This window comes from Cucurbita pepo, chromosome 3 (genome assembly GCF_057944985.1).
Source record: "Cucurbita pepo subsp. pepo isolate OVF chromosome 3, ASM5794498v1, whole genome shotgun sequence".
Taxonomy (NCBI): Eukaryota; Viridiplantae; Streptophyta; class Magnoliopsida; order Cucurbitales; family Cucurbitaceae; genus Cucurbita; species Cucurbita pepo.
Window position 1 is genome coordinate 1,674,643 of NC_141800.1, and position 25,298 is coordinate 1,699,940.

The following is a 25,298-nucleotide window of genomic DNA, read 5'->3' on the forward strand; positions in this document are numbered from 1 at the left end:
ATTCATTACAATAAAACTCAATAGACATGTCAAATTTTAGCTTTCTTAAAGCCAAAAGTTGGATTCTTCAACTTCAAATTTAAAAAAAATGGTAAGAAAGTCAACCCCTATTTCTCAATGTATTCTTAAGCAATCTATCAAAACCTACAAACACCTCTAAAGGAACATTCAAACGCTAAAAAAAAGATATCATATTTTAAACTTTCTTCTTCTAATTAAACCCAATTTTTGTTGAAGTACATCACGAGCCAAAATATGCTTACCCTCCCTATTGAGGCCAAAGAAAACTGTCCTGAAGTTAATACTGCTGGGAGCAATCCCACTGTCGAGCATATCAGATACAATCCGCAGGGCTTCTTCAGACCTCCCTGCTTCACACAGACAAGAAATCAGCATTGAATAAGCTTTAAAATCAGGAGAAGGCCCATTTTTCTTTATATAATGGAAAACCTTCCATGCTTCACCAAATTTTCCCATGTTCATGTAGCCATATATCACTGCTGAGTAAGTAGCAATTGTTGGTTCACAACCCTCCTGCAGCATCTTTGCAAGTATCTCCAAAGCTCTTCTTGTTTGATTCTCCTTGAATGAATGAACTATGAATGATGTGTATACGTGCACGGTTGGATTTATACCGACCTGTTTCATAGCGTTCATCTTCGCCAACGCCTCGTCCGTTCGTCCCCTTTGTAGAAGTCCATGAATGATGCTTCCGTAAATGTAGTTATCTAGTTTAGATCTCTCAGTCCCTACCTCTTCTAGTAATGTCAACGCCTCGTCTAACTTCCCGACGCGACAAAGAGCTCGAATATACAAAGAGTATATGAGAGGAACCGTGAAACCGACATTTCGAAGGTTATCTATGCATCGTTTAGCATCTGAAAGTCTATCAAGTTTGCATAAACAACCTAGATAAGTTTCTAACAACTCCTTATCAGGAATGTACTTAGAATGAATCATTTCTTGTAACAAAGTAATGGCTTCATTTACCTTCCTCCGTTTTGATCCGCAAAGGGACATGATCAAATACTTATACGTATTGGCATTTGGCTTGATCTTACTTTGCTTCATTTCTTCAAATGATTTCAATGCAATCTCTGTAAGACCCGCTCGACCATATTGCATAATCATGATTGTCCAAGTATCTGGAGTTATTAAGCAACCCTTTCTTCTCATTTCATAGTAAAGACTTCTCATGTGCTTGAAATCTTTCCCGAGCCCGGCGACTTTAATCGCCATGTTATAAGTTTCTGTAGTATGATTATATCCTGGTTGCTTTCCTACCCAAGCAAAAAATTGTAATGCAGCACAACCATCCAAACTACATTTGCGCAATATCTCGAGAACGAATTCTGTAGTGAACTCGACGCTGCAGTTCTCCAATGCTTTCTTAATTTGTTTCCAATCTGTTGAAGATGACAGGATCCTGTAAACTTCATCAAGATCCTCCTCTCTGTAGTTTCTTGGAAGTGTCTCCGTGTGACAAGTAATACTTGTCGGTTTGGAATGCTCAAAGTTCACCTCCATACGAAGATCGTTTATCTTGGGTGCATCGTCTTCTCTATTTACCTCACATTCCTGTGGAAAGAGTTCAACTTTACTCCTCATTTTCTTTACCTTCTCTAAACTAATCATATCTCCCATTTTCTCCATATAAGACACTACTGATCGAAACAATTTGTCGGGGACAACGATATTCAGTTCGTGCATCTCATTCAGAACCTTGACTACCTCATCGGTTCTTGAAATCCTAAAAAGCTCCCTGATGAAGACTGAAAAGGATTTCCAAGTGGGCTTGTTTTCCATGGTTCTGAAAACGCTCCATGCTTCAGATATATGGTTTTGGCTGACATGACCGGCAACCACAGTCATGATAGCCACCGTATCTAATTCGATCCCTTTTTCCAGCATCTCTTTATAAAGCTCAAAGCCTTTCTCATACTTAGCCAACCTAAAGAGGTGTTGCATTAGTTGTGTGTAAGTCGAAGTAGTAGGCAAATAACCAATTTCTTTCATATTTTGAAACAGATCAAGAGCCTTCAAGATATCATTTTGCCTTAAATACCAATTAATGATAATTCCATATACCTTCCCATCAAGAACAGTTTTCCTCTTCATAATATTAACCAGTTCCAAAGCATCCTCGATCCGATTAGAGCGACAGAGTCCTCCAACCAGAATCTCGAAGTATTTCGGGTCGAGTACTATACCTTTACTATTGAGGTCATGAATGAACTTCAGAGCTTCTTTAATTCTCTTGGAAATGCAAAAACTCTTAAGAATGTAATGATAAACATCATGTTCTTGTACCTTAAACAATGCTACCATGTCCTTTGCAATGTCAAGAACAGAGGCAGTATCTCCTGATCCAGCAAAACAACTCAACAGCACCTTGGACATTTTCATGTCGACAACACTAATTCCTTGCTTGACCATCTCACGGTAGAACTCCATGGCAAGTTCAGGCTTTCCAGCAGCAGAGAGTGAACAGATCAAAGTCTTGTAAACAACCCCATCTATCTCACACCCACTTTCCCTCATCTTACTGTAAACCATCAAGGCTTTTCCAGTTAACTTTGCATTGCCATAGAGAGAGATAAGAATGGTCCAAGTCTTGATATCTTTCTGCAAGGAGTGATACTCCATTTCCTCCACTAACTTCTCAACGAGCTTGAAATCTCTGGCTTCACCAGCAATGCTAAGCACAATGTTGATAACACTAGTTGTACACTGAAACCCATCTCTGGATTTCACCCAATTGAAGAACCCAAGAGCCAAATGAGGGAACTTAAAACACCTCTTAAGAACTTTCTCCACAACCTCAGAACTGAACCTAACATCCAAACTTCCCAATCTCTCCTCCATCGAAACTAACCCATTTCCACCACGAACGGCGGCTGCAACTTGATGTACAACCGAACTAACATCATTTTCTTCCAAGACAACCAACTGGATACCCTCAGTTTCCTGCTCGGCATTTTTACAAACACCTTGGGCGCATAGTAACTGTTCTTCCCCATTCAAAGAGTCCTCCGCCGCACTTTCTTTCAACCCTAAATCCCGAGAAGATATTTTATCATGAACATAACTTTCCGAACCCAAGATCTCAGTAATCTCATTGAAGAGCGACCTGAAGCTTGAAGTTGCAGCCGTTTCCGGGCACTGAGATTCTTGTGTTCCACCTGAACGAGAAGAACTTATTCGTTTTCTTGCAAGAGTGGAGAAACGAAGAACCTGAAACTGTGAGAGATGAAAGCGAAGAAAATTGAGTGTTGAATTTGAATATGGAGATTGGAAGCGGATTAGCTTTCGCATTCTTACAATGATCATCTTTACAGATTCATTCCGGTGAAATAATAGAATTGTGGTAAAAGAAATTTACTTGATCTTAATACATTAAATCTACTAATGTCAAACAGTAGCGCTCGTGGCCTAATGGATAAGGCGTTTGACTTCTAATCAAACGATTGTGGGTTCGAGTCCCACCGAGCGTGTGCTTAGTTTTATGATTTTGCTTAGGCAAGAAATCGATTCGGGTTTCACTTACAAGACTCCCCAACTTCTGTGTTGATGTTTTGATTAAAATATTCTGGGTGGAACGGCTTTCAATTTTATACAAATAATAGGCTATTACTAGCAAATATTGTTAGAAATATTTCATTCCACTATCCAACCACTGGAATTTCACAATATATTTTCTAGCGGTAGACTTTGACCGTTACAAATGGTATCAGAGCCAGCTATCGAACGGTGCGAGACATTGATTGGAGTAGGACTAGACCTTCTCCATAATAAGCGCGTATAAGGTTAAAACATACAAGATCTGCTGCAGAAAGTCATTGTTAAGAGATCTCTAGAGTGAAGGAAATGTTTAAGATGATAGACACCAACATCAATGGTCCATTTACTTTTCGTTTGCATTAAAATCAATGATTAAACAATGTCCCATCAAATTATTAAGGGAATGATTCTCTACCTGGGTTCATGTACTTCACCTTTTCCATGCACATAACAACCCAAGTATTTGCGAAATTATTGACCAAATATAATAAATTAGACGAGAAATAATTCAATCTCGAAATGGGTCTTACTCTTTAGTATTAATTATCATAAAGGAACTACCAGATGCTGAGTTTTTGGGTGGTGGTGAGCGTTACACGTATAAAAATTATACTTGAAGGGAGTCTTCTTAGTTCTTGATATGGTATATGTCAGGTATGAGCCTATAAGAGATGATGACGACCATTCGATAATTTACCTATATTTTTATACATAGAGACGTTAAAGGATAAATTATGACAAGAAAATTATTAGAAAATGACAAAGAATCATTGTGGGGAAACTTTGCTTAGTAAAAGACGTATAAGCCAACAACTATGGGTCCCTCTCACCATTAGCTTCATCCCCAACCTCTCTTCTCCAATTATGCTATCTATCATTTACTTTTTCATCTATAAAAGGCTAAAAATTAAATTATCCTCTTTACGAGACAAGACGGGACGAGAAGTCTTCCCTATTTTTGTTCTTAATTTTTATTTTAATAAAAAAATTTATTTATTTTTATAAAAATCGGGCTGAATTCCTCATCAACAATCTACAAAGATTGAATTAAAATATTAATTATAAAAAAATTAAGGTATAATTTCCATTTTCATTATAATTTCTATTATAAAAATATAAAGCATACTAATAAAGTTTTTATTTATTTATTTACTATTATTTCTTTCTTTCATCTTCATTTAGTTATTCTTTTAGAATAATTAAGGGTCCATTTCACAACTAATTTATCTACTTTATGGGTTTTTTTAATTCAAATTTACTTTATTGTTTAAAGCCAAGTTTGCTTTGAAATATTTTATATATAATTTTAAAATATATTTTAAAAAATAACATTCTAATTTTTTTTATATGAAAAATAAATTGAAATGTGTGTATATATATAAATAAAAATTACAAAATGTTTAGGCTTCAATCTATGGAGGTAACGTTTTAAAAAAATTCTATTTTTATTTTATTTTTAAATAAATTGATATTATAGTATTTTATTTTTAATGAAATTGATAATATATTGATAAAAAAAAAAATGATTATTTTTAAAAGTTTAAAAATAAAAAAAATGACGGTTTTTTTTATTTTTTTTCAATTAAACAAAAATATTTATTTATTTATTTTTAAAAAGGCATGAAAATGGAAAAAGTCCAAGGAAGGAACGGGGTTTGAATGCAACGGACCACCCACCAAATTGTATATAACGAGAGAGAAAAACGTGAGAGTATGATTGGGTCCTCACTCAATGGACGGTCAGGATTGCCTTGCCCAAATCTAAGATTCCGTTGTTCAATCTTTCCCGCACGTTGTGACAGCTCATGCACCGTTGGACTAAGCGGTGGGGACCCGCATCCATCTCTTAACCTGGAGACCAATAATTTTGTTCGGTTTTGCCACGTCAGACTCTGCTATGACTCCCCAACATGCAGTCTCTTTCCCCATGTTCTTAAACAGTTTTTTCTTCTCTGGTTGGATTTCAATCATTGGCTGGTTTTCCAAATTACTGTTTTACCCCTCTTCCTCTTTTCTTAACTATTTTATTTTATTATAAAAATATGAGTTTAGTTTGTTTTTCAAAAACAAAAAATAAAATAAAATAAGGGTTGGATTCTATGAAATTTGATGTTTTTGTCTCTATATAAAAATTAATTTTTTTATTTTTAAATTTTTAAATTTTTACTCGTCCATAAGCTGACAATTAATTTATATAACCCCTTGTTTTTAAATTTTTTTCGACAGATTGCTTATCAGACATATCGTAACCGGTTGAATTAAGTGGATATTATACCGACAAAAGTTGGCACTAAAATCAAATTTATACCTTAAATAATTTAACCCCATAAAAGGCATTTAAATTGGAAAAATTTTGTTTTTGTCATTTCCCCACTTCCAAACATTAAAAAAAAAAAAAAAAAAAAAGGAAAAATAAATAAAGTGGCTTTTTGGTCATTTTGGAACTTCTCATTTATCTATATTTGCTTAGAGAGAGAGAAGAAAAATCCTTTATAGTTTTGCAGTACCAACCTTTCTCTGCACTCTGTCTGTCTCTCTGTCTTTCTTTCTCATCAGACACACCATTGTCACCAACCTTCTGTAGCGTTCATGGTGAATTCTCTCAAGCACTAAGGCCATTTTGGTGCTTCCTTCTAATCTAAAGCGTTTTCGATCTGCTTTTCTTCTCTTGCTCTGTTTCAGTTTCCCAAGCCTTCAACTTCAATTCAGTCTCTGCCGTCATACTATTAAGAGAATTCTCTGATCCTTCATCGGAATTTGATCTCTGTTCTTTGCTTCTTCTGTTTAAATTCAAGAAATTTCAAACCCCCCCATACCCAATTTGTATTGGGACGGGTGCATATCGATTTTGTAAGTTTTTGTGCTCCTTCTCTTGTCAATTGGATTTTGGGTTCTTGTTGTTTCTGAGAATTCTGTTGATTTTATGCTTCTGTTGGTGTTAATTTGATGCATGGCTTGATGGGTTTTGTGTTTTTGTTTCTTGATTTGGGTTTTTGTTCCTGTTGTCATCTCTACTTGCGTCTTCAATGCCCTTTACCTGTTTGATGAAAGTCCGCACCGAATAATTGTTTTTTTAATCCTCTGTTTGGTTGTTAGTAAAGATGTCGGAATCATAGAAAGAAGTGTATCCTAGCGTAAATATTAGCACATGGAGGGTAATTGTTTTCTTTAAAAGGTTTTGAGGCTTTGAATCATGGACATGGTAATGTAGAGCTTTTTGGGCTGCCACTTTTGGAATTTACTGTCGTCACCATAGAGGTTGATATGATGGGAACGCTTTTTCATTTTAGAAGTATATGTTTATGGGGTAATTAGTCTCAAGGCTTTGTACATATCAAAGGGTCGTTCACTCTTCTCGTGTTCGTCGATCCATGTTCGACGAATGGCATGACATGTTTAGAGATCTGTGATCTTTCATGTATGCTGCAATCCTCATTCATGCTCAACCTATAGCTTGTTTTGGCCTATAGGCAGCAGGGAATATAGTTATTTACTGGTTTTTCGTTTTCGACCATTTTCGACGTTTAAGCCGAATTCTATCAGAGTTCAACCTGATTTTCCTTCATCTTCAGTTGGTGCTTGTTACATTTGCTGAACTGATGTTGCTAATGCTGACAATCTTTTCACTTGTCAGGTGATGGAATCTGAAAATGGAGTTAATATGGAGGACGAGAGTCATGCAGTTGAGTCGCCACACGTGGATAATTCAGCTGTGGATTTGACTAAGGAGAGTGAGAATGTTGACTGTGGCCAAAAAGCTCGAACTCCGAACGAGATTTCTGAACCAGTGGCAGAAACTGACAACCTTAATTCTTCCAAAACTAAGATACAAGTCTCTATGACCGTTCCCAAGAGTAAAAATGTAAAGACTTCAAAGGTACATTCATACATGAACGGATTAAGACTATGGATCTATTATTTTTCCTAATGAAATTGTTCACTCCAGGAACTTGGAACAGCAGTAGGTTCTTCAAAGAACAACAAACTGTCCAAGGAGAAACCAACCTTAACAAGCTTTTCTCAGTCTCCTCGACCGAGCAGGCGAGTCCTTTCTCAGAGCCTTTCGTTTCCGACGAGAAGGGCTAGTACTGATGTCATGGACAAGAGCATTGACAAATATCCAGTTAAAACTGTCACCAAATGCATAGGGGAGAAAGTAATTAACTCAAGGACCCAAATTTCTGAGGATGCTCTGATGAAGAATTCAAGCAAGAATGCATTAAACAGAGTGATGACTAAGGGAGTGAACAAAAACACCGGAGAACAGAATCCAAAACCAGAAAAAACAACATTCCTCCCTAAAGAGGACGACGATGTTCACTCCACTTCCTCGTATGGTTCTCGTCGCTTGAGGCTGCTATTAATTGTTTGTTTCTGTTTGCTATAGTGTGTTTTATCAGCTGAAGCTAATTTTGTATTGTCATCAGAGGTGCCACTCCACGGGGAAGTAGAAACGGTTGTCCTGGTTTTGCTTTCCGGTTGGATGAACGTGCCGAAAAGAGGAAGAAGGTTTGAATGGACGTATATGTTTTATTCATTGCTCGTTTGTAGATTGTTTTAGATGCCGAAAACATTACATTTTCTGTTCTTCAATGGCAGTTCTTTTTGAAGCTAGAAGAGAAAATTCAGGCAAAGGAAGTTGAGAAAACTAATCTGCAGGCCAAATCTAAGGTATTGAAGATTGCACACTTTGATCCATAATGGCACTTCTTCCGTTCAGTGTACCCTTATTGTTCAAGTCCTTGCCATCATCTCTGCTCATGGGTCGTGTGAGATCCCACATCGGATGGGGAGGAGAACGAAGCATCCTTTATAAGGGTGTGGAAACCTCTCCCTAGTAGACGACTTTTAAGAACCTTGAGGAGAAACCTGAAAGGAAAAACCCAAAGAGGACAATATCTGCTAGCGGTGGCCTTGGGCTGTTACAAATGGTATCAAAGTCAAACACCGGGCAATGTGCTAGCAAGGAGGCTGAGTCCCAAAGGGGTTGGTGGGTTCCACATCGATTGGAGAAGGGAACAAGTGCCAGTGAGGACGCTGGGCCCCGAATGAGGGTGAACTGTGAGATCCCACATCAGTTGGGGAGGAGAATGAAGCATTCTTCTTAAGGGTGTAGAAACATCTTCCTAGTATATGCGTTTTAAAAACCTTGAGGGAAAACCTAAAAGGAAAAGCACAAAGAGGACAATATTTGCTAGCAGTGGGCTTGGGCCGTTACAGGCCGTCTCCCGGCCTCCGGTTTTTCCTGTTGTACTTGTTTTACCAAACTCATTTTCTGCCTTCTATATCTTGCAGGAAAGTCAGCAAGCAGAGATTAAGCAGCTGAGAAAGAGTATGACATTTAAAGCAACACCAATGCCAAGTTTCTACAAGGAACCTCTTCCAAAGGCTGAACTAAAGAAGGTTATTGAATTACTTGATACTGTCAGGCTGAGTACTCAGGGGATCATTCCTTTGAAAAACTCATGTTCTTTTGTTCCTCTTTGCCTTCTGATCGATTACATAACCATATTATTCATTAATCTACACAGATACCGATCACCCGCCCGGTATCACCGAAGCTTGGCAGACATAAGAGCTCAACTGCTGAAGCGGGCACCTCAGTTCACAGTCCACGTCAGAACGGCGAACCGACCAATTCACCAAAGGCATTCCAAACTAACTCTGAAAAAGTGACCATTAGTTTGAAGAAGGCAGCTAAAAAGCCTCAAACGAAACTCCATCCGAACGAGTCTAAAACTGGAGGAGCTGCCATCAAGCCAAAGTCAAAGATCAACAAAACCGAAAGACAGCACCCGAAACCCGACATTGCAGAGACTACGAAACAGCAGGAGAACCAGCCAGTTGATCATCCTGAATCAAACGACGGCGGAGAGCTGAACTCTGGGTTGGATCCTCCCAACAATGAGGGAACGACAGCCACAGCCTCTACAGAGATCATGGCAGCTGAAATCGCAGTTGGAGGCTAAATGCACTTACAATTATCACTTCCAATCCAAGACATCATGTTTAGAGGTTCGAAAATTTTTATGTTAAGTATTGTGAATAGAATGTTTGTCAGTTTTCATGTCAACATAAGTATTTGTTCCTTCCATTTGTTTTTGTTTTTTTTTTTTATTTATTTACAAGTTCTTGTTAGATATATATATATATATACATATAGTGATGTATTAGAATTTTCTGTACAATTTATGCCTTTTATAGATGTTCTTTATTAATTGATTGGATTTATTATGAGAAGGGAAAATTTTTATTTTCTCTTTTTCTAATTAAAAATTGTATTAAAAAAAAAAACAACAAAATTGAACATATTGAAGGAATTAAATTCATAAAGTTAATTTTTAAAGTTTCATCTCATTTAATATATAAGAAATTAATATTGTAATAGCATATGAACGCGATATTCAATTTGACACACACGAAGCGAAATAGATAAGATAAAAAAAAATAATAAGAACTTGTTGAATAATTATGTCGTAAATTTAGAGACTAAAATAAATATTTTTAAATCGAAAAAAATGGAAGAGGTCAATATTTTAAGAATTTAAGAATAAAAATAAAGGTGATGCTACACTTCACCAGCTGTTTTAGGCAACATAAATTAGAGTTGACTTTTAAATTAAAAAAATAAATTTTTTAATAAAATGGCACTCTCTCATTGGACCTTCGTGAATTTGAGCCATTTATATATTTACTAATATATATTTTTCCTTTTTGTAACAATCTCAATTTTTCTAAGAAATTTGTTTTAATAATTGTTTACTCTTATTATTATTATTATTATTATTATTATTATTATTATATATTATTATACATTCATTTCATGGAATGTGAACTTTTAAAAAAATTCAGAATTTTTAAGTGAGTAAATTTGCAAAATATAAATAATATTAAAGCCAATGAATATTTCTTTAAAAAAATATATAAATAAAAATTTCATTAGAAAGTAATTAAATTAACCAATAAACATTTCACCATTTTTATTAAACTAAAACCTCTTATTATTAATATTTATATATAAAATAATAATATTTTAGTCTAAAAAAATAATTTTTTTTATTCGCATAATTTAGCCCAAAAAAACCAATTATTGGCGGCAAAGAGAAAAAAAATAATAATTAAAAAAAAAATAAAAAAAGGTCAATGTCGAAAACAGCTGTGTTTAGAAAGACAAGGATTCGTAGGCTCTCACGGACCCCAACCGACAACCTAATTCCCTGTCCTTTTTCTCCCTATATTTATTCTCTCTTAAATTATTTCTTTTTATATAATTTTTTAAAAATATAACAACAAATAATAATAATAATAATTTCAATTATATTTTATAATCTAAGTTGGGTATTTAAAATGAAGAGAAGGCAAAATATTGAGGAAGAAAGAGATTTTTTTTTTTTTTTTTTTTTTTTTACAATAATATTTTCAAACATGCATAAATAATGGACAGAAAAATATTAACCCAAAAATTAAAAATTTAAAGGAAAAAAAAAATATTTATATTCTGTAATTACAGTGTATTTACCTAACAATGTAAAATAAAAAAAAAATAAAAAATAAAAAAGACTCAAATCATCCTCTGCGGATTTTCTCGAGAAAATTTCTGCATTTTCTTGCTCCCCAATCATCTTTCCACTCCACTAAACGCTTTACAAACACCCCCATTTAATAGCTGCATCAAAACCCACAAATAAAAACTATTTAATAGCTGCATCAAAACCCACAAATAAAAACTATGTAAGGGACTAAATTATAAACTTTTAAAACTATAGGGACTAAATTGAAAACGCTTACCATTTACTTTACTCGTCCTTTGGACGTTATTTTTCTTGTTTTTTGAGGGTATGAACATTGATAGCTTTTATTTTCATTGGCATGAAGAGAAATGAGAGTCCTGTCCAAAGGCTCCAAGCATACTACATGTAAGTTCCATCAGCTTCCCTGCCATAATTCGTAGAGAAAACAGTGTTATTGACGACTATGATCGAGTCGGGGTAACAGTAAGTCAAACCGATCGACCCTGTTACATTGGCTCGGGCGGATTCTTAACCAAAAGTCAAGTAAAGAAGGAGGAGCATTTGTGGGGAAAAGAATAAGAACAATGATATACAGGCTGTTGTAAGCTAATAACAATTGGGTGGTGGGGAAAAAGGAGAATCTGGAGTGTTTCTCAAACTTATTGTGGTATTTGGAGTGTGATGACAAAAACCCAACTAAGCAAAAGAATTCAAATAATTGAACTTCATTAACAACAACACAAACTATGTAGATTTCAGCTCAAGATGCCCGACATGATATGTTTTGTCGTGTCGTAGCTACCATAATTTGAACTCATTCATCGAATTATACTGTTTTTCCGATGATCGACGCATATCGAAGCAACAAATCTTATTCGACCTACTTATCAACACATATGGAAGAACAAATCGACCTACTTATCGACGCATATCGAAGCAACAAATCTTATTCGAACTACTTAGAACTCAAGAACATGATTGTACAATCTATGAACAAGTTCATCTTAGCATCAAGAATTGAATCAACCCACAAAAATACTTAGCAGAGATTCAATAGCAATTCAATATCATGTCTAAGAAGTGTTCGTCAGTTCTATAATGCATAAGAGAATAATGAAGAAGAAATTATACCTCTTCTTGGTTTAGTTGCAACTTTAAGAGCTGAATTTGATTTCTTCTCTGCAGGTTTGTCCTCCTCCAATGGAAACAGAACACCATCAATGCCCTGCACTGAAATCCGACCATCTGTGTATATGTCGGGGTCGAACAGATAAGCAGAGCCTTCACCTTGTCCGAATTTCACTGACCCATCGGCCTCCTGTGCCATGACGGCGTGTGGGAGCCGGAGCGTTTGGTACCGGACTTTCCCGAATCTCCGTACGGCATTGTACATACTTTCCTCTGTTTGGTACTCCGGGATTACATGGTAGTATATGATCTGCTCCGGTGCCCCTGGTTCGCTCAGCTGATCTGTTGTCAGCTTCGCCATGGCTTCGTCGTTTGGAGCGAGGACTGTAAGAACATAGCCTTCTGAGACTAATCTCCCCATCTCTGTAGCCAGAGATGTTAAATTCACTAAAATGTCAGCCATCTCGTTGTAGCCGCCGTAGTGTAGCAGCGTTTGGATGAAATCCTTCACCTGCCGCTCACCGTCGAAGTGGTGGTGGGGTCCTCCGGGGCCGGGAGCTGGTGCAGGAGCGAGAGAAGGGCCTGGAGCTAAAGCGTCGTAGATTGGCAAAACGGGTGGCGCTCCGGCGGGGACTGATGGAGCCGGTTTCTTCAACCGGTGGGTACGTGGGTCGACTTCCGGTGCACCTTCCGGCAAAACGGCTGAAATCGACTGCAAATTTCTCCGTCGGTTGAAATCCTCTTGCACAGAACGGGGAATCAGAAGCCGTTCGATTCCGTGGATCACACCATCGGGACGAACAACATCATCAGGACGAACAACCTCGGCAGAACCAACGATTCTCTTACCGGAATCAGAGTTCTTCAAATCCAAATGGGAATCCCCTAATGTCCGATGTCGAATCGGCGAAGAACTGTGTTGAGGCCATTGATTGAACCCAACCCTTTTAGGAACAATGTGAGACATCAATAGGGTTTGAAGGGATTTCAAATTCCGTGGCTCGAGAAGGAATCGCTTAAACTCAGGGTCCAATTCGCGTTCTAAGGCTTCATTTCTGGGCGCAAAAATGGTGAGATTGTGGTTCCCAACGGCGTCCTCTAGGGTTTGGAGCAACAGGGCTTTCTCAACGAGCTCTGCAAGTTCAGTGTAGTGGGAATCAAGAAGGGCGACGAGGATGGAGTTGGAATTGATCGGAGTGGCGGTAGAGGAAGGGGATTTGGGAAGTGGGTCACGGCGGAGGGCGGCGGAGGAGAATGGGGAAAGGGAAAGAAGGGAGAGAAAGAGGAAAATGAGAGAGACGCCATTGGAGGGAGAATCCATGGCGCTCAGAGAAGAATGGTGAATGGAAATGGAAATGGAGAAGAAAGCGGGAAAATATTAGGAGGGGAAAGCGTCGGTGTCGGTGAGAGAAGGGGAAGTGACAGTGGGGCAAAGGGAGAGAGAGAGAGTAATAATGGAGGAAGAGAGAGAGAAAGAGGAGAGAGAGAGAGAGAGGGAAAGCTATGAGGAAGAAGAAGGACGAAGAAGAAGACTTTTTAGGGCAAAAAGGAGAGAGAGAGAGAGAACAGGCTGGCCTTAAGGACCCACACGGCAGCGACATTGACACTACCTGCTCAGCTTCCTTTTCTCCTTCCTTCTTCCTCCGGCGCTCAGCTCCACCCACGCCGCGCTGCGCCGGGTACTGCGTCACGTCCACATTTTAAATTTTTTCTACATTATAATTAAAAAAAAAATTAAGTAATTGATACCCACATTTTTAAAAAAAAAAATTAGACTCGAAATATTTATTATGAAATTTTCATTTATTTATGTACTAATTTTTATTTTTTATAAACGCTCCCAATTTCAATAATTTGAATCATATCTAAATATTAGTATAAATTAGAGCTGGTTCATTAATAAATTTTGATTTTTTACCTTTAAAAAACATGAGAGAATTTTAAATTAATGTATTTTATTTAGGCTAACAACGAAATTTAAATATTTTCGTGAATTAAAAAATAATAATTTTATATTATTGAAAATAAAAATATAACCAATAAAGAAAAAGAAAATAAAAGTGGGAATAAAATATTAATAAAGACGATCTACAAATCAACATTGAATTGCATATAAAATCAGATTTATACATAATTAGGAAAATTAATTGTGTTATTAATTTATGTGTAGTTGCTTAATTGTGCATTAATTAGAACAATTATTGCTAAAAATAAAATTAGGAGAGAGAGAGAGAGAGAGAGTGAGCCGAGCGAGCCGACAGAAAAGGCACGTGGGAAGAGCAAGGTGTTAAATTAAAGGCGAACTGTCGGTGACATTACTAGCCTTCATTCCACGCCAACTCCCTCGTGTAATTCACGCTCCTTTCAGCGCGAGTGAAGAGAGGTTCGTCCTTCGACGTCGTTTCGTACCGTAATTAATCTTTTTTTTTTTTTAAATCAATATTTGGTCGTGCGGTGGCGACGTTTCACCCGCCGGGAGGTTAGTTGTCGCCGTCAGCCGTCGGCTTTGGCTCACCTTTTACTTTACTTTCCCACCAATTTTTATTTTCTTTTTAAAAAATTTTCAAGTTCTAATTTTCATTAAATTTCAATTATTATATAAATAACTCTTATAAATCTCATAATTTTTTAAAAAATAAAATATTTATTTTCTTTAAAGTTCGATCAATTTTCAAAAAGATATATGTTATATAATTTATTCCATACACATAATAATATTTTATTTGCTAAATTTACGATAAAAAAAAAAAAAAAAAGAGATTTTTCTACTTTTTTTAAGATTTATATAATTAATATTTGAAAGGTTTTAATTTCAACTCATATTCCTTGCTTAGTAAGGTAATGTAAATCTAATAGTGGAATGGTGACATGATGCTTAAAACTTTATTCCAATAAAAGAATATATATATATTTTTATATATTAATGACTAATTTTTCCTATTATTAAAAAAAAAAAAAAGAGATATTAAAGGGTCTAATTAGACTTAGTTGTGCATGAATTGATTTTCATGAAATTAATAAGCTTTCTAATTACAAAAAAATACTTTTCCTAAAATTAATAAGAATTTTGTATTATTTTTCTGTTGATTTATTATATTATTTAAGAGGTAATTTTTTCTGTCGGTGATGTTAAATATATTTGGTAGTTGGTGAGGGTGTGGGTGCAGAGAGAACAAATAGGACTTTCAAATAAAAGCAGTTGTCCCTAAAATAAATTAATTTAAAACATAAATATAACAATTGAAAATTGAAAATTGAAAATCAAAATTCAATGAATGAATTAAATAGAAAAATATATATTTTTTAAAAAATAATATCAATTAATTAATAAATAAAAGGAGTAGGGATAAGGAAATGGCTATAGAGGGCATTACTATGGGAAGAAAAACGATGAGAATGATGGAAGTGACCCATATAATTCATTTTAAATTAACCAAATTAATTAAAAGAAATATCTAAAATACATAATAAATATTTAGTTAATTACAATTTTATCCCTTAATGTTTTTTTAGATGTGTCATATAGGTCTTTAATAAGTCACTTAAACTTTAAAAAGAAGGGCTAATCAGTCTTCATACCAGTCTAATAACTTTATAAACCTAATTAAAAGTTCAATCATATATATATTTTTACCTAAAAAAAATAATAAATAAAGTTAAATAATTTAATAAACACAAAATTCAATTTATGTTTAATAGAGTCGATAATTAAAATGTTTTTGACCATTAACCGTCCAAACCCACCATTAGCTTTCCCTTAAAAGGCTTCTCCTCAAGGAAAAAGGGCCCTCAAGGTTTTGGCTTTCCCTTAAAAGGCTTCTCGTCAAGGAAGAAGTGTCCATCAAGGTTTCAAAAAACATCTACTAAAGAGAGGTTTCCACACCTTTATATGTAAAGTCTCGTTCCCTACCAATGTGGGATCTCACTAGGGTTCAACGTCCTTGTCTCGTTCCCTACCAATGTGGGATCTCACTAGGGTTCAACGTCCTTACTGGCACACCGCCCAGTGTCTGACTCTAATACCATTTGTAATAGTTCAAGACTAGCATATATTGTCCTTTGAGTTTTTCTTAAAAGGCTTTTACTCAAAGTTTTAAAACACGTTTATTAAGAAGAGATTTTCACACCCTTATAAGGAACGTTTTGTTCCCCTCTCCAACCAATGTGGGATCTCACACAAACATAACCAAATTTGTAACTAGACAAAGTTTTCGAAGCCAAAATCTAATACAAATAAGAACATTGATACCAGGTATGAAAAGAAGCAAACAAACCAATCACAAAAAATATTAACATCCAGTTTCTCCAAAAGAGAACAATCAACAACAAATGTCTATAGAAAAGGTTAGTATTTTATGTATAGAAGAGGTTAGATACATTCATACAAGATGTCTATAGATGTGAAGCTTTTCTCCCAAACTCCTCCTTTCATCCTTATTGTATTTTTCAGTTCAGACAACAATCAACAACATCAATCTCTCTCCCCCTCTCTCTACACATGAAATTCTTTGTCCCTTTTTGTCTGCAAAGGTGTCACGTCGGTTTGGTTCGTGTTCCTCGGAATATCAAGTCTGGAGATATATACATATATATAGTTCACCTGATAGATAATTCATCTTCACATCAGATCAAAACAAGCAGAGATCTAAAGGGTGTGGAAGTACACAACCCGAACAAGCAGAGATCCAATTCAAGTAAGGAAGATTGAAAGAGAGATGAAAGAATCTTTTATAGCTTTGAAGGAAGTAAGGTGTGAGATCTCACCTCAGTTGGGAGGAGAACAAAGCATTCTTTGTAAAAATGTAGAAACTTCTCCCTAGCAGACACGTTTTAAAAACCTTGGAAGACAATATGCTAGCGGTGGGTTTGGGCTGTTACATAAAGCAACTCCGCCCTCAGTTGTTTTTTCATGAAAGTTGGGAGGTTATGAAGGGCAACTTTTAAAATTGAGATGAAGGAGAAAGAAAGAAAGAAGTGGAGTCATTTTAAACAAAAAACTAGTTGCAGTATGCATAAGGTTGCATCAGACTCCAATAAGATGCAATTTAAGAGGAACTCATATGTAACCAAACAACAAGCTAAACGGTATAGTGTTTAGCTACTCACCTTCAGAAATAAGATGCTGACGACCAATGCATTTCCCAAGATTAATATGTAATGAGCTAACGCTCAGCAGATGCTGCAGCACAAGAAGTTGGAGCACTGCTGCCGTTTAAAGAGTTCTGTGTGTGGCTCTCCCTTCTAGTGTGGCCACCCTGCTCATTAGAATCTTGATTCGTAATACCGTCCTCTCCGGTTTCGAGACGTTGCATCATACGTGATACACTGGCAATTCCTGCGTTTACTTCTCTTCGAACTTCAGATCCGAATTCCGACATGGACGTGCTGCGTGAGAATAGCCGCTCTTTCCACCCTCTAGTACTCTTTGAAATTGATTCTTTGTACCTTTAGTACCAGAAAGCTTTTAGAACGGCTCAAGAATAAGAGCATCATCTAAACTCTTGCACATACAGTTACATATATCATATATGCACATCATTTGCTTGCAAGTTGAACTTCTTTACGTGTGCAATGTGGGTGAGCACGTGATCGAGTCTGGAAACTTCACTATATCCATTAAGAATTTGACACATACCTCATGGACGCTGCATTAAGTCTTGATTTTAGAGATTCGGAGAATGACTGAAATTCAGATGGCCCAGCTCTATCCAGATTTGGAGATGGAGAATCTCTAGTGGAGATTCTGTGAATGAAGGATCGGTATTAAAAGAATGCTAGCAACAAAGAAGCCATAACAAGAATCATTTTGAAAAAACTGTATACCGAACGTCAGATGTATCTCCTCGTACATTGGCTGAATAGTTAGATACCGATGCTGAGCGAGAAACTTGATCAGTCCGAATGGACGGAAACTGTGCAATATGCTGAGATGGTTCATCCCCATGAGGTGTTCGTGGGCTCAAAGGACTAGCAACTGCAGTACCAGCTGGCTCAGTGTCTACTCCAGAGGCCGAAACATGCTCAGAAGGAGGCGCACCAGGATGAGTGGAGAAAACCAAGAACTGAGGATGTCCATGAGAAGATGACCGACTCCTCTGCACTTCTCGTCTACCAATATGGTGTGTCCTCCCCATCGCAGCAGCTGCAGCCAGATGTTGAATTATTCTCTCTTCGAGCTCGGTGTTATTAACGCCCAGAGGTAGCTGCATTAGAATAAAGCATCGTCTTGAATAGTTCAAATATCATCAAAACTTGAAAATTTGTAAAAGTTGGAAGATAAACCAACATGTTGCAACTCGAAATTGCCAAGAGCTGGATGATGAAACACAGCAGTATTTCTCACAGGAGTTGCTCTTATATTCCTCTCCCGTTCAACCGCCTCCAACAACTCTCGACTGCAATATCATAGACGAGTAAACATACCCCATAATATGTAAAACAGGAAGAACTGTAGATGCATCATCTGGAAGTAGAAAAGTGAACCTGGAGGGATCCTTCAGGCTGATAGCTTGCCAGCACATTGGGCATTGAGAACTTCTCTGGCACCTCGCATATCATCAAAAGACCAATTCAATTTCACATGTATAGTTTCTCCGCCAGTCCCAATGGGCAACTTTATCAAGTTGCTTCTTTATACACACGCTACATGTAACCTAAGTTCCACATGCATCACACATTAATGTAACAACTCAAGCCCACCACTAGCAAATATTGTCCTCTTTGGGCATTCCCCTCAAGGTTTTTAAAACACGTTTGTTAGGAAGAGGTTTCCACACCCTTATAAAGAATGTTTCGTTTCTCTCTCCAACCGATGTGGGATCTCACAATCCACCCCCCTTCGGGGCCCGGCATCCTCATTAGTTCACCGTCTTGTGTCTGGCTCTAGTACCATTTGCAACATCTTAATCCCACCGCTAACAGATATTGTCCTCTTTGGGCTTTCCCTTTCGGACTTCCCCTCAAGGTTTTTAAAACGCACTCTCCAACTGATGTGGGATCTCACAATCCACCTCCCTTCTGGGCCCAGCGTCCTCATTGGCACTCGTTCTTCTCTCCGATCAATGTGGGATCTCACAATCCACCTCCCTTTGGGCCCAGCGTCCTCGCTAGCACTCGTTCCTCTCTCCAATCAATGTGGGATCTCACAATCCACCCCCTTCGGGACCCAGCGTCTCGCTAGCACACCTCCTGGTGTCTGGCTCTAATACCCTTGTAACAACCTAAGCCCACACCTAATAGATATTGTCCTCTTTGTGCTTTCCCTTTCGGACTTCCCCTTAAGGTTTTTAAAACGCGTTTGCTAGATAGAAGTTTTCACACCCTTATAAAGAATGTTTCATTCCTCTCTCCAATCGATGTGGAATTTCACAATTTATAATACATTTTACATGAGATCCTCACAGCAACAATTCAATCCATGAAACAAGACTCTACCCCTAGAACATTGAAAATGCTGTATAAACAAACAACCAAACTTAAACAGGTGTTCCTAGTCAGGTGTATGCAACATTTCAAAAATTACCACTCAAGGATGCATTGTAGATGAAACTCATGCTTGCAAGCAGTAACCTACATGAAAGACAACAAAAGAATCATAAGAAATGCAACTCCAATCTACTACTGTGTTCATAATTAATATTGTTTTTGGATCAAGAAAAAGAAAGTACAATCAATCAATAAACAAAAACGGGTTAATCATCGTACCGTTGAAGGATCAGTTTCACAAAACTCCTCAAGGCAGATGCTGCAAGCATCATCACAAGCTTCTTGAATCCCGCCTTCGACAAAAGCAGCAGCAGATGTCAAACGATTCTCAGAATCCGTCTCTTCCTCCATCTCCAAAACCTAAAAACCATTGAACACAAACCCATCAAATCTAAACAAAACAAACAGGGTTCGCAAGTTTAAATCAATCCATCTCTTCGAACAAATAACATAGAACAAACTTCGATTTCCAAATAACTCCAAAACAAATTTGAAGCTAAAGAGCGGGAAAATGGTATCCAACAAAAATTAAAGATCGCATCAGATCGCAACGAATAATCTCGACGAACAACTTATGGGTTTACCTCGATTAAGAAATTGAAACAATCCGAGACGATGAGTCGAAGAAATTCAACCCAAAAACCCCATAAAAAGTATCAGATCGAGCTCATAAAATCTCCCCACTCCCAGAGAAAACCTCTGCTAGGGGAACATATCAACAAATCTTAATACCCGCAGAATCCACCTAGGAAGAAAGAGGAAGAAAAAATGATAATCAGAGAGAAAAAGAGAGAAAAGAAAAGCACAAAATAAATTCCCCTTTTACCTTTAATAATGGGATTGTTGTTGCTTTAGCCTCTCTCCCTCTCTAACCCTTTATTATCCATTAAAAATCATTCTGTGTTGGAAAACAAACCCACCATCAAAGCATTGGAGACAACCTCAATGTCTGATCCTTACGAAAAACATGAATGTGGATTTCATTAAAATCCATAGGTTTAATATTAAATAACCCAAATCAAATCCATCTCAGTTACTATCTAAACAATAATATTATTTAAATTATACTTTAATTTTAAAAAAATTTATATAGAATCTTTAACATGTTTCTTATCCTTATATAAGAATAAAAATGATTTTTATAGAAACGTTTATAAGTTCTTATTTAAAATTAAATGAAAGATTTTGACGAGTGGGATCTTCGGTCAGAGACGGTAACAAAATAGAACCATACCCTCTAATAGTGGAGACTAACAGCAGTGACGGTAACAAGTCAAAGTGGACAATACCCTCTAATGGTGGGCTTGGACTTCCAAACCAAAACTGACAATATTTGATAACAGGAAGTTGAATTTGGATTGTTAAGTGGAGCTCGACATACGAATGTGTTTGCAAAGCATTAGAATAGATGGCATATGGGTCGGGGCAACAAGTAAAAGTGCTACTAAGACCTTTGAGATGATGGTTGAATCTTGTGATGTTTTGTTTTATGGTACAAACATAATAATAAAAACAAAGGAGAAGCACCTGAGGGAAACATTTTTGCAGTTGGAAAATGACTGTTGAGAGCACATGGTGCGCAGAGAAACTGCTTTTCTTCAATGCTTTTGACTATCCTTTCCAACTACTTGTAATTATTTTCTTTTTAAAACTTTATATTACATATTTTTATAATTTAAATCTATTTTCCTCTCATTTTGTTGCTGTTTATTTATTTATTTTTAGTCTATGCTTTTTTTCAAAGTGATTATTTATTTTGTTCCTTTTTTTTATCTTATTTTATTTTATGATGGAAAAAATAAGATAAAAAAAGGAACAAAATAAGTTATATGATTTAGACTTATAATTTTAAAATAATAATAGTAATGTTTTACATTTATTTGCCTTTAGAGACTTATTTAGTTACTACGTGAATATTTTTAACCTCTTTTCTTTTTATTAAATTTTTATTTTTGCCAATTAATAGTTCATCAAAAGTCAATTTATAAGGTAAATAAAATAATAAAAAAAAAAGTAAAAAATCAATCCAATTTTTATTTAATGATAAAAATGTTAAATCTAACTACACATGAAAATGAATAATCTTATTATAATAATTTATTTGAAAATAAAGTAACTAATTAGAATTTGAAACAATTATTTTTTCTACATTATATGATTAATTAAACTAGTGAATTCAAACTTGCTAGGTGGATAATGTATCGTATTAAAATAAGAAAACTATAATACAATAATTTAATATCTGTCTTTTTTTAGAATTAATATAAATTTCGATAGAGTTATTGTCACACAAGTTGACAAAAACTAAATTAAGTGAAATACAAAAAATTGATTGAATTAAAATTTTATTCCATAAACTTTCAAATCAACGACAATTTATAGATTCTTAATTCTCAATTTAGGTCTTACAAATTTATAAAAAAATGTAAATATATATTCAATTTTGTATTCAAAATTTCCTCCTAATCTTTTTAAATTAAAATTTAAAAAACTATTTTAAAGTTAAAATGAAGTAAATAGAAAAATTAAAACGAAAATTTGGGGGAAAAATCATTTAAGCCTAACACAAATTACTACAAATAAAAAATAATAAATCCAAATATTGGTTTAGCGTTCTTATTCGTAGAAGATAATTAAGATGAAAAGGGAGAGAGAGCCGGAGAGAGAGAGCGAGAGAGAGAGAGAGAGCCGGAGAGAGAGAGCGAGAGAGAGAGAGAGAGCCGGAGAGAGACCGAGCGAAGTACATGTTTTTTGGGGAAGATAAACAGCATGAGAATGAGAAAAAAGGTGAAGAACTTTGATTCTAAAAAAAATGAATTGAATTAAATTAAATTAAATTCAAACGCAGAAAAGTGTGAAGAAGAGGGAGAAATTTCCCTTTTCATTCATTTTGTAGGAAATTTTGCAGAGGAATTAGGGAAGAAAACGGAGAGGAATCGTTTCTCAATTAGAGCTTGAAATTTGATCTCTCTGTGAAGGGCTTCTCCAGAATCCAGTACTGTAAAAAATATCCCACATCTCCTTTTCAAGTTCCACCACTTTCCTCTCCGCCTCCTCTGAGTACACCGTTTTTTCCATCGTAATAACCTGAACATCCGCATCGTCGAGAATTCCGCCAGGGAATCGGCCGAGCCTCGCCGGATGAATTGCTTTCTTCTTCTTCACGCTCTGTCGGTGTTTTATCCTCAGAACGCGGCGGCAGAGGCCGGCCGGAACCTTGTAAATCGCGAGGATGAGGAAGTTAACGGCAATACAAGGACAACAGCAGAACACAGCGGCACACTCTGCGGTCGTACCACCGGCTACCTCTGCGAACCGAACAGTGCCAGAGACGGATTTGCTCGGTATCAGAGTTTGTCGAGGGTTCGACAATGTCGGACGGAACATAACCGTATTCGACATTACCTTTCTTCCGCGAGCCTCAACGATAGAATTCATTGATGTTGATCGAAACCTCCTCTCTATTTTCCGCCTGTGCTTGTCTCGATAGAAAATCGCCGAGCAAAATCACAAATCGAAAGAGAGAAATTCCTCACTACGAACTCCAAATCCCGCCATCGTTGAAAGAATCAAGAAAAAAATAAGAAAAATCCCTCAAACCTTCTCCCTAAACAAAAAACCCTAAAAATCAAAATCGAAACCAAAATCAAATCAAATCCAATCGAGTCCAATCCAAACCACTTCGGGAGAAAGAATAAAGCAAACCACACCAAAACAAATCAATAAAATCAAAACTCCAATCCCTCCTCCCGAAAAGTAGGCCTCCTGAAGCTATCGAAGTACAAAACCTCAAGCAGAAATCGTACAACAATCAAGAACAGAAGAGGCTGTAACGGCGGAGATTGGAGTTGCCGGGAATCAGCAATCCAGGCCCGGAGAACAGAGTGCGCAGAGGGGGAGAATAAGAAGCCCGGGGAAGGCGAAGATGACGGCGGCGAAATCTGAAGAATAGTGGAGGGTTTGAAAGATTCCGAGAGGAGAGGATCCTATTAACGGGGGAGAAGAGAGAAAGGAGGAATTTCTGTTATGGGATTTTGAACGAAAATGCTGAGCTTACAGAGAAGCGTTATAATGTATCCTTCATCTTATCTTTCTCTTTCTATATTTATTTTCTTTTCGTTAATTTGTTAAAAATATTGGAATAATAATATAATGTTAAAATGATTTAGGGGCCAAAATAAAATAAAATAAAATAAAATAAATAAATAAATAGACGCTTTCTTGGTCAAAATATAACACCATATATTTAATTTGATTGCTCTATATTTTATTAACAATAAATTAAGAATTCATAATTTATAAATTAGTATATATAATATTAAACGTGCAATTCACATGATTATGTTCAACTAAAAATTAGTATATAATTACTTAATTTCTTATTTATATATATATATAATACGATAGTATTTTTTGTTAGAGTGATGGATCGAGTTGTGAACTCTTTAGATGAAACATATGTCTTATTTATAAAATTATGCTCAAAACGTGATAGACTAATTATTTCACATTTAAAAAATTATATGTTTTGGACATATAAAAGCTTAATCAAATGTTTAGTACTCAACGCTTATTTATTATGTCGATCGACGACGATAGAGGCAATTTTGCAACCTGACCTCATGCGCTTGATTTTCTTCTCATCGAAATTTGGGAAGCCAACTCGATTGGGAGCCGTAGGATCTATAATATCTGCAACCTCGCAGATTCAATACTCATCATTTTAGAAACCAAGAGTTTTTCTGTTCTTCCATCAAGTATTCTACCTTTTCTCGGATACTCGAGTTCAAAAAATATCCATAAATATTATTGAAATTAAAAAAAATTCTTTAAAAAATTCAACATATTTACTCTTGAGTATACATATTTTATATTAAAATATTTAAATTTATGATATTTTAAGGACTTTAAAACTAACCATTTCTCGGAATAATATTTATAACGTATTTTGGTGATATAATTGACCTAATACTAATAGTAATTAAATATAAATTGAGTTTGAAAAAAAAAAAAGTCAAATGTTTTGTAACGGAAACGTGGAGCCGTTGGATGAATCTAAAAGAATCGCTATCTGAACCAAACGCCGAACTCCTGACAACTGAGAAGCCGTGTGAAATTATTAAATTCCAAAAAAAAAAAAAAAAAAAAAAAAAATCGTTGTTCATAAAGAAAGATGAGGTGGAGCCTAAATCCACGTGTCAACAGAGTAGAGGCTTAAACTCTGAAGAAAGTACAGCGATGACGACAGATGTGTAGTTGAGTACGTGTCGGCCAAAGAAGACAACTCATATTATTATCCTCATTATTTATTCATTTTAGCCTTATCTATAAATAATTTATACAAACTAAACAAATCTTATTTATTTATTTTTTTTTTTTATCCTTTTAATATAATAATAAAACTGTATAACTTAATTAAAAAAAAAACTAAAAATAAATATTATCTATAAATTATTAATGGAAATATGTGATTAATGAAAAAAAAAAAAAAAGGAAAAAAGGAAACGTAAAGCTGTTGTATCATGCATGTATGGCAGCTGTATTATGGAACCTGTTATCTTCAAGAAGTGACACGTGGATGCCGTGTCATGAACAATTAATTTTTTTTAATAA

The 25,298-nt window shown here is 35.8% G+C and overlaps 5 protein-coding genes and 1 non-coding gene across 11 annotated transcripts; 2 read left to right on the plus strand and 4 right to left on the minus strand.

Annotated features, from left to right (window-relative positions):
• Positions 1-27: 27 nt before the first annotated feature.
• LOC111791136 (Pentatricopeptide repeat (PPR) superfamily protein) lies at positions 28-3,349 on the minus strand. Its single transcript, XM_023672358.2, has one exon. The coding sequence runs from the start codon at positions 3,328-3,330 to the stop codon at positions 190-192; it is 3,141 nt and encodes a 1,046-aa protein (XP_023528126.2). The 5' UTR covers positions 3,331-3,349; the 3' UTR covers positions 28-189.
• A 72-nt stretch (positions 3,350-3,421) lies between these two features.
• Positions 3,422-3,494, plus strand: TRNAR-UCU (transfer RNA arginine (anticodon UCU)). Its single transcript has one exon. It is a non-coding gene; the product is annotated as a tRNA-Arg (tRNA).
• A 2,548-nt stretch (positions 3,495-6,042) lies between these two features.
• LOC111791769 (uncharacterized) lies at positions 6,043-9,699 on the plus strand. 3 transcript variants are annotated; one of them, XM_023673240.2, is made up of 7 exons: positions 6,043-6,411; positions 7,196-7,438; positions 7,508-7,893; positions 7,989-8,070; positions 8,161-8,232; positions 8,857-8,964; positions 9,093-9,699. In XM_023673240.2, exons 2-7 carry the CDS (start codon positions 7,199-7,201, stop codon positions 9,528-9,530), a joined length of 1,326 nt encoding a protein of 441 aa, XP_023529008.2. In that variant the 5' UTR covers positions 6,043-6,411; positions 7,196-7,198; the 3' UTR covers positions 9,531-9,699. The 3 variants fall into 3 exon arrangements, with proteins under 3 accessions (XP_023529008.2, XP_086978116.1, XP_086978117.1); XM_087121990.1 differs by having other exon boundaries at positions 6,074-6,153; XM_087121991.1 differs by lacking the exon at positions 6,043-6,411 and adding an exon at positions 6,854-6,979.
• A 1,313-nt stretch (positions 9,700-11,012) lies between these two features.
• Positions 11,013-13,673, minus strand: FLA17 (FASCICLIN-like arabinogalactan protein 17 precursor). Of its 2 annotated transcripts, none has more exons than XM_023671929.2 (3): positions 12,204-13,673; positions 11,350-11,496; positions 11,013-11,263 (listed from the first exon to the last, which is right to left on the minus strand). In XM_023671929.2, exons 1-2 carry the CDS (start codon positions 13,519-13,521, stop codon positions 11,423-11,425), a joined length of 1,392 nt encoding a protein of 463 aa, XP_023527697.2. In that variant the 5' UTR covers positions 13,522-13,673; the 3' UTR covers positions 11,013-11,263; positions 11,350-11,422. The 2 variants fall into 2 exon arrangements, with proteins under 2 accessions (XP_023527697.2, XP_086978975.1); XM_087122849.1 differs by having other exon boundaries at positions 11,013-11,227; positions 12,204-13,672.
• A 2,861-nt stretch (positions 13,674-16,534) lies between these two features.
• Positions 16,535-20,663, minus strand: LOC111791365 (E3 ubiquitin-protein ligase RHF2A). 3 transcript variants are annotated; one of them, XM_023672665.2, is made up of 9 exons: positions 20,512-20,663; positions 19,905-20,045; positions 19,723-19,769; positions 18,684-18,746; positions 18,487-18,595; positions 18,024-18,403; positions 17,836-17,943; positions 17,307-17,645; positions 16,535-16,800 (listed from the first exon to the last, which is right to left on the minus strand). In XM_023672665.2, exons 2-8 carry the CDS (start codon positions 20,034-20,036, stop codon positions 17,363-17,365), a joined length of 1,122 nt encoding a protein of 373 aa, XP_023528433.2. In that variant the 5' UTR covers positions 20,037-20,045; positions 20,512-20,663; the 3' UTR covers positions 16,535-16,800; positions 17,307-17,362. The 3 variants fall into 3 exon arrangements, with proteins under 3 accessions (XP_023528433.2, XP_023528431.2, XP_086978863.1); XM_023672663.2 differs by lacking the exon at positions 20,512-20,663 and adding an exon at positions 20,270-20,505; XM_087122737.1 differs by lacking the exon at positions 20,512-20,663 and having other exon boundaries at positions 18,684-18,739; positions 19,905-19,998.
• A 1,798-nt stretch (positions 20,664-22,461) lies between these two features.
• On the minus strand, positions 22,462-23,740 carry LOC111791168 (uncharacterized). Its single transcript, XM_023672409.2, has one exon. It carries the CDS (start codon positions 23,121-23,123, stop codon positions 22,629-22,631), a length of 495 nt encoding a protein of 164 aa, XP_023528177.2. The 5' UTR covers positions 23,124-23,740; the 3' UTR covers positions 22,462-22,628.
• Between the last annotated feature and the right edge of the window lie 1,558 nt (positions 23,741-25,298).

Bases quoted from the DNA above. Each gene is read 5' to 3' on its own strand.
- LOC111791136 (XM_023672358.2), bottom strand. From the start codon at position 3,330: ATGATCATTGTAAGAATGCGAAAGCTAATCCGCTTCCAATCTCCATAT.
- LOC111791769 (XM_087121990.1), top strand. The intron at 7,439-7,507 runs GTACATTCATAC...TGTTCACTCCAG, and splicing joins AAAATGTAAAGACTTCAAAG to GAACTTGGAACAGCAGTAGG. The intron at 8,965-9,092 runs GTTATTGAATTA...TAATCTACACAG, and splicing joins CAAAGGCTGAACTAAAGAAG to ATACCGATCACCCGCCCGGT.
- FLA17 (XM_023671929.2), bottom strand. From the start codon at position 13,521: ATGGATTCTCCCTCCAATGGCGTCTCTCTCATTTTCCTCTTTCTCTCC. The intron at 11,497-12,203 runs GTATAATTTCTT...GAATTATGGCAG, and splicing joins TGCAACTAAACCAAGAAGAG to GGAAGCTGATGGAACTTACA.
- LOC111791365 (XM_023672665.2), bottom strand. From the start codon at position 20,036: ATGGAGGAAGAGACGGATTCTGAGAATCGTTTGACATCTGCTGCTGCT. The intron at 17,944-18,023 runs GTATACAGTTTT...CTTCATTCACAG, and splicing joins GGAGATACATCTGACGTTCG to AATCTCCACTAGAGATTCTC. The intron at 17,646-17,835 runs GTATGTGTCAAA...CTGGTACTAAAG, and splicing joins CTTAATGCAGCGTCCATGAG to GTACAAAGAATCAATTTCAA.
- LOC111791168 (XM_023672409.2), bottom strand. From the start codon at position 23,123: ATGAATTCTATCGTTGAGGCTCGCGGAAGAAAGGTAATGTCGAATACG.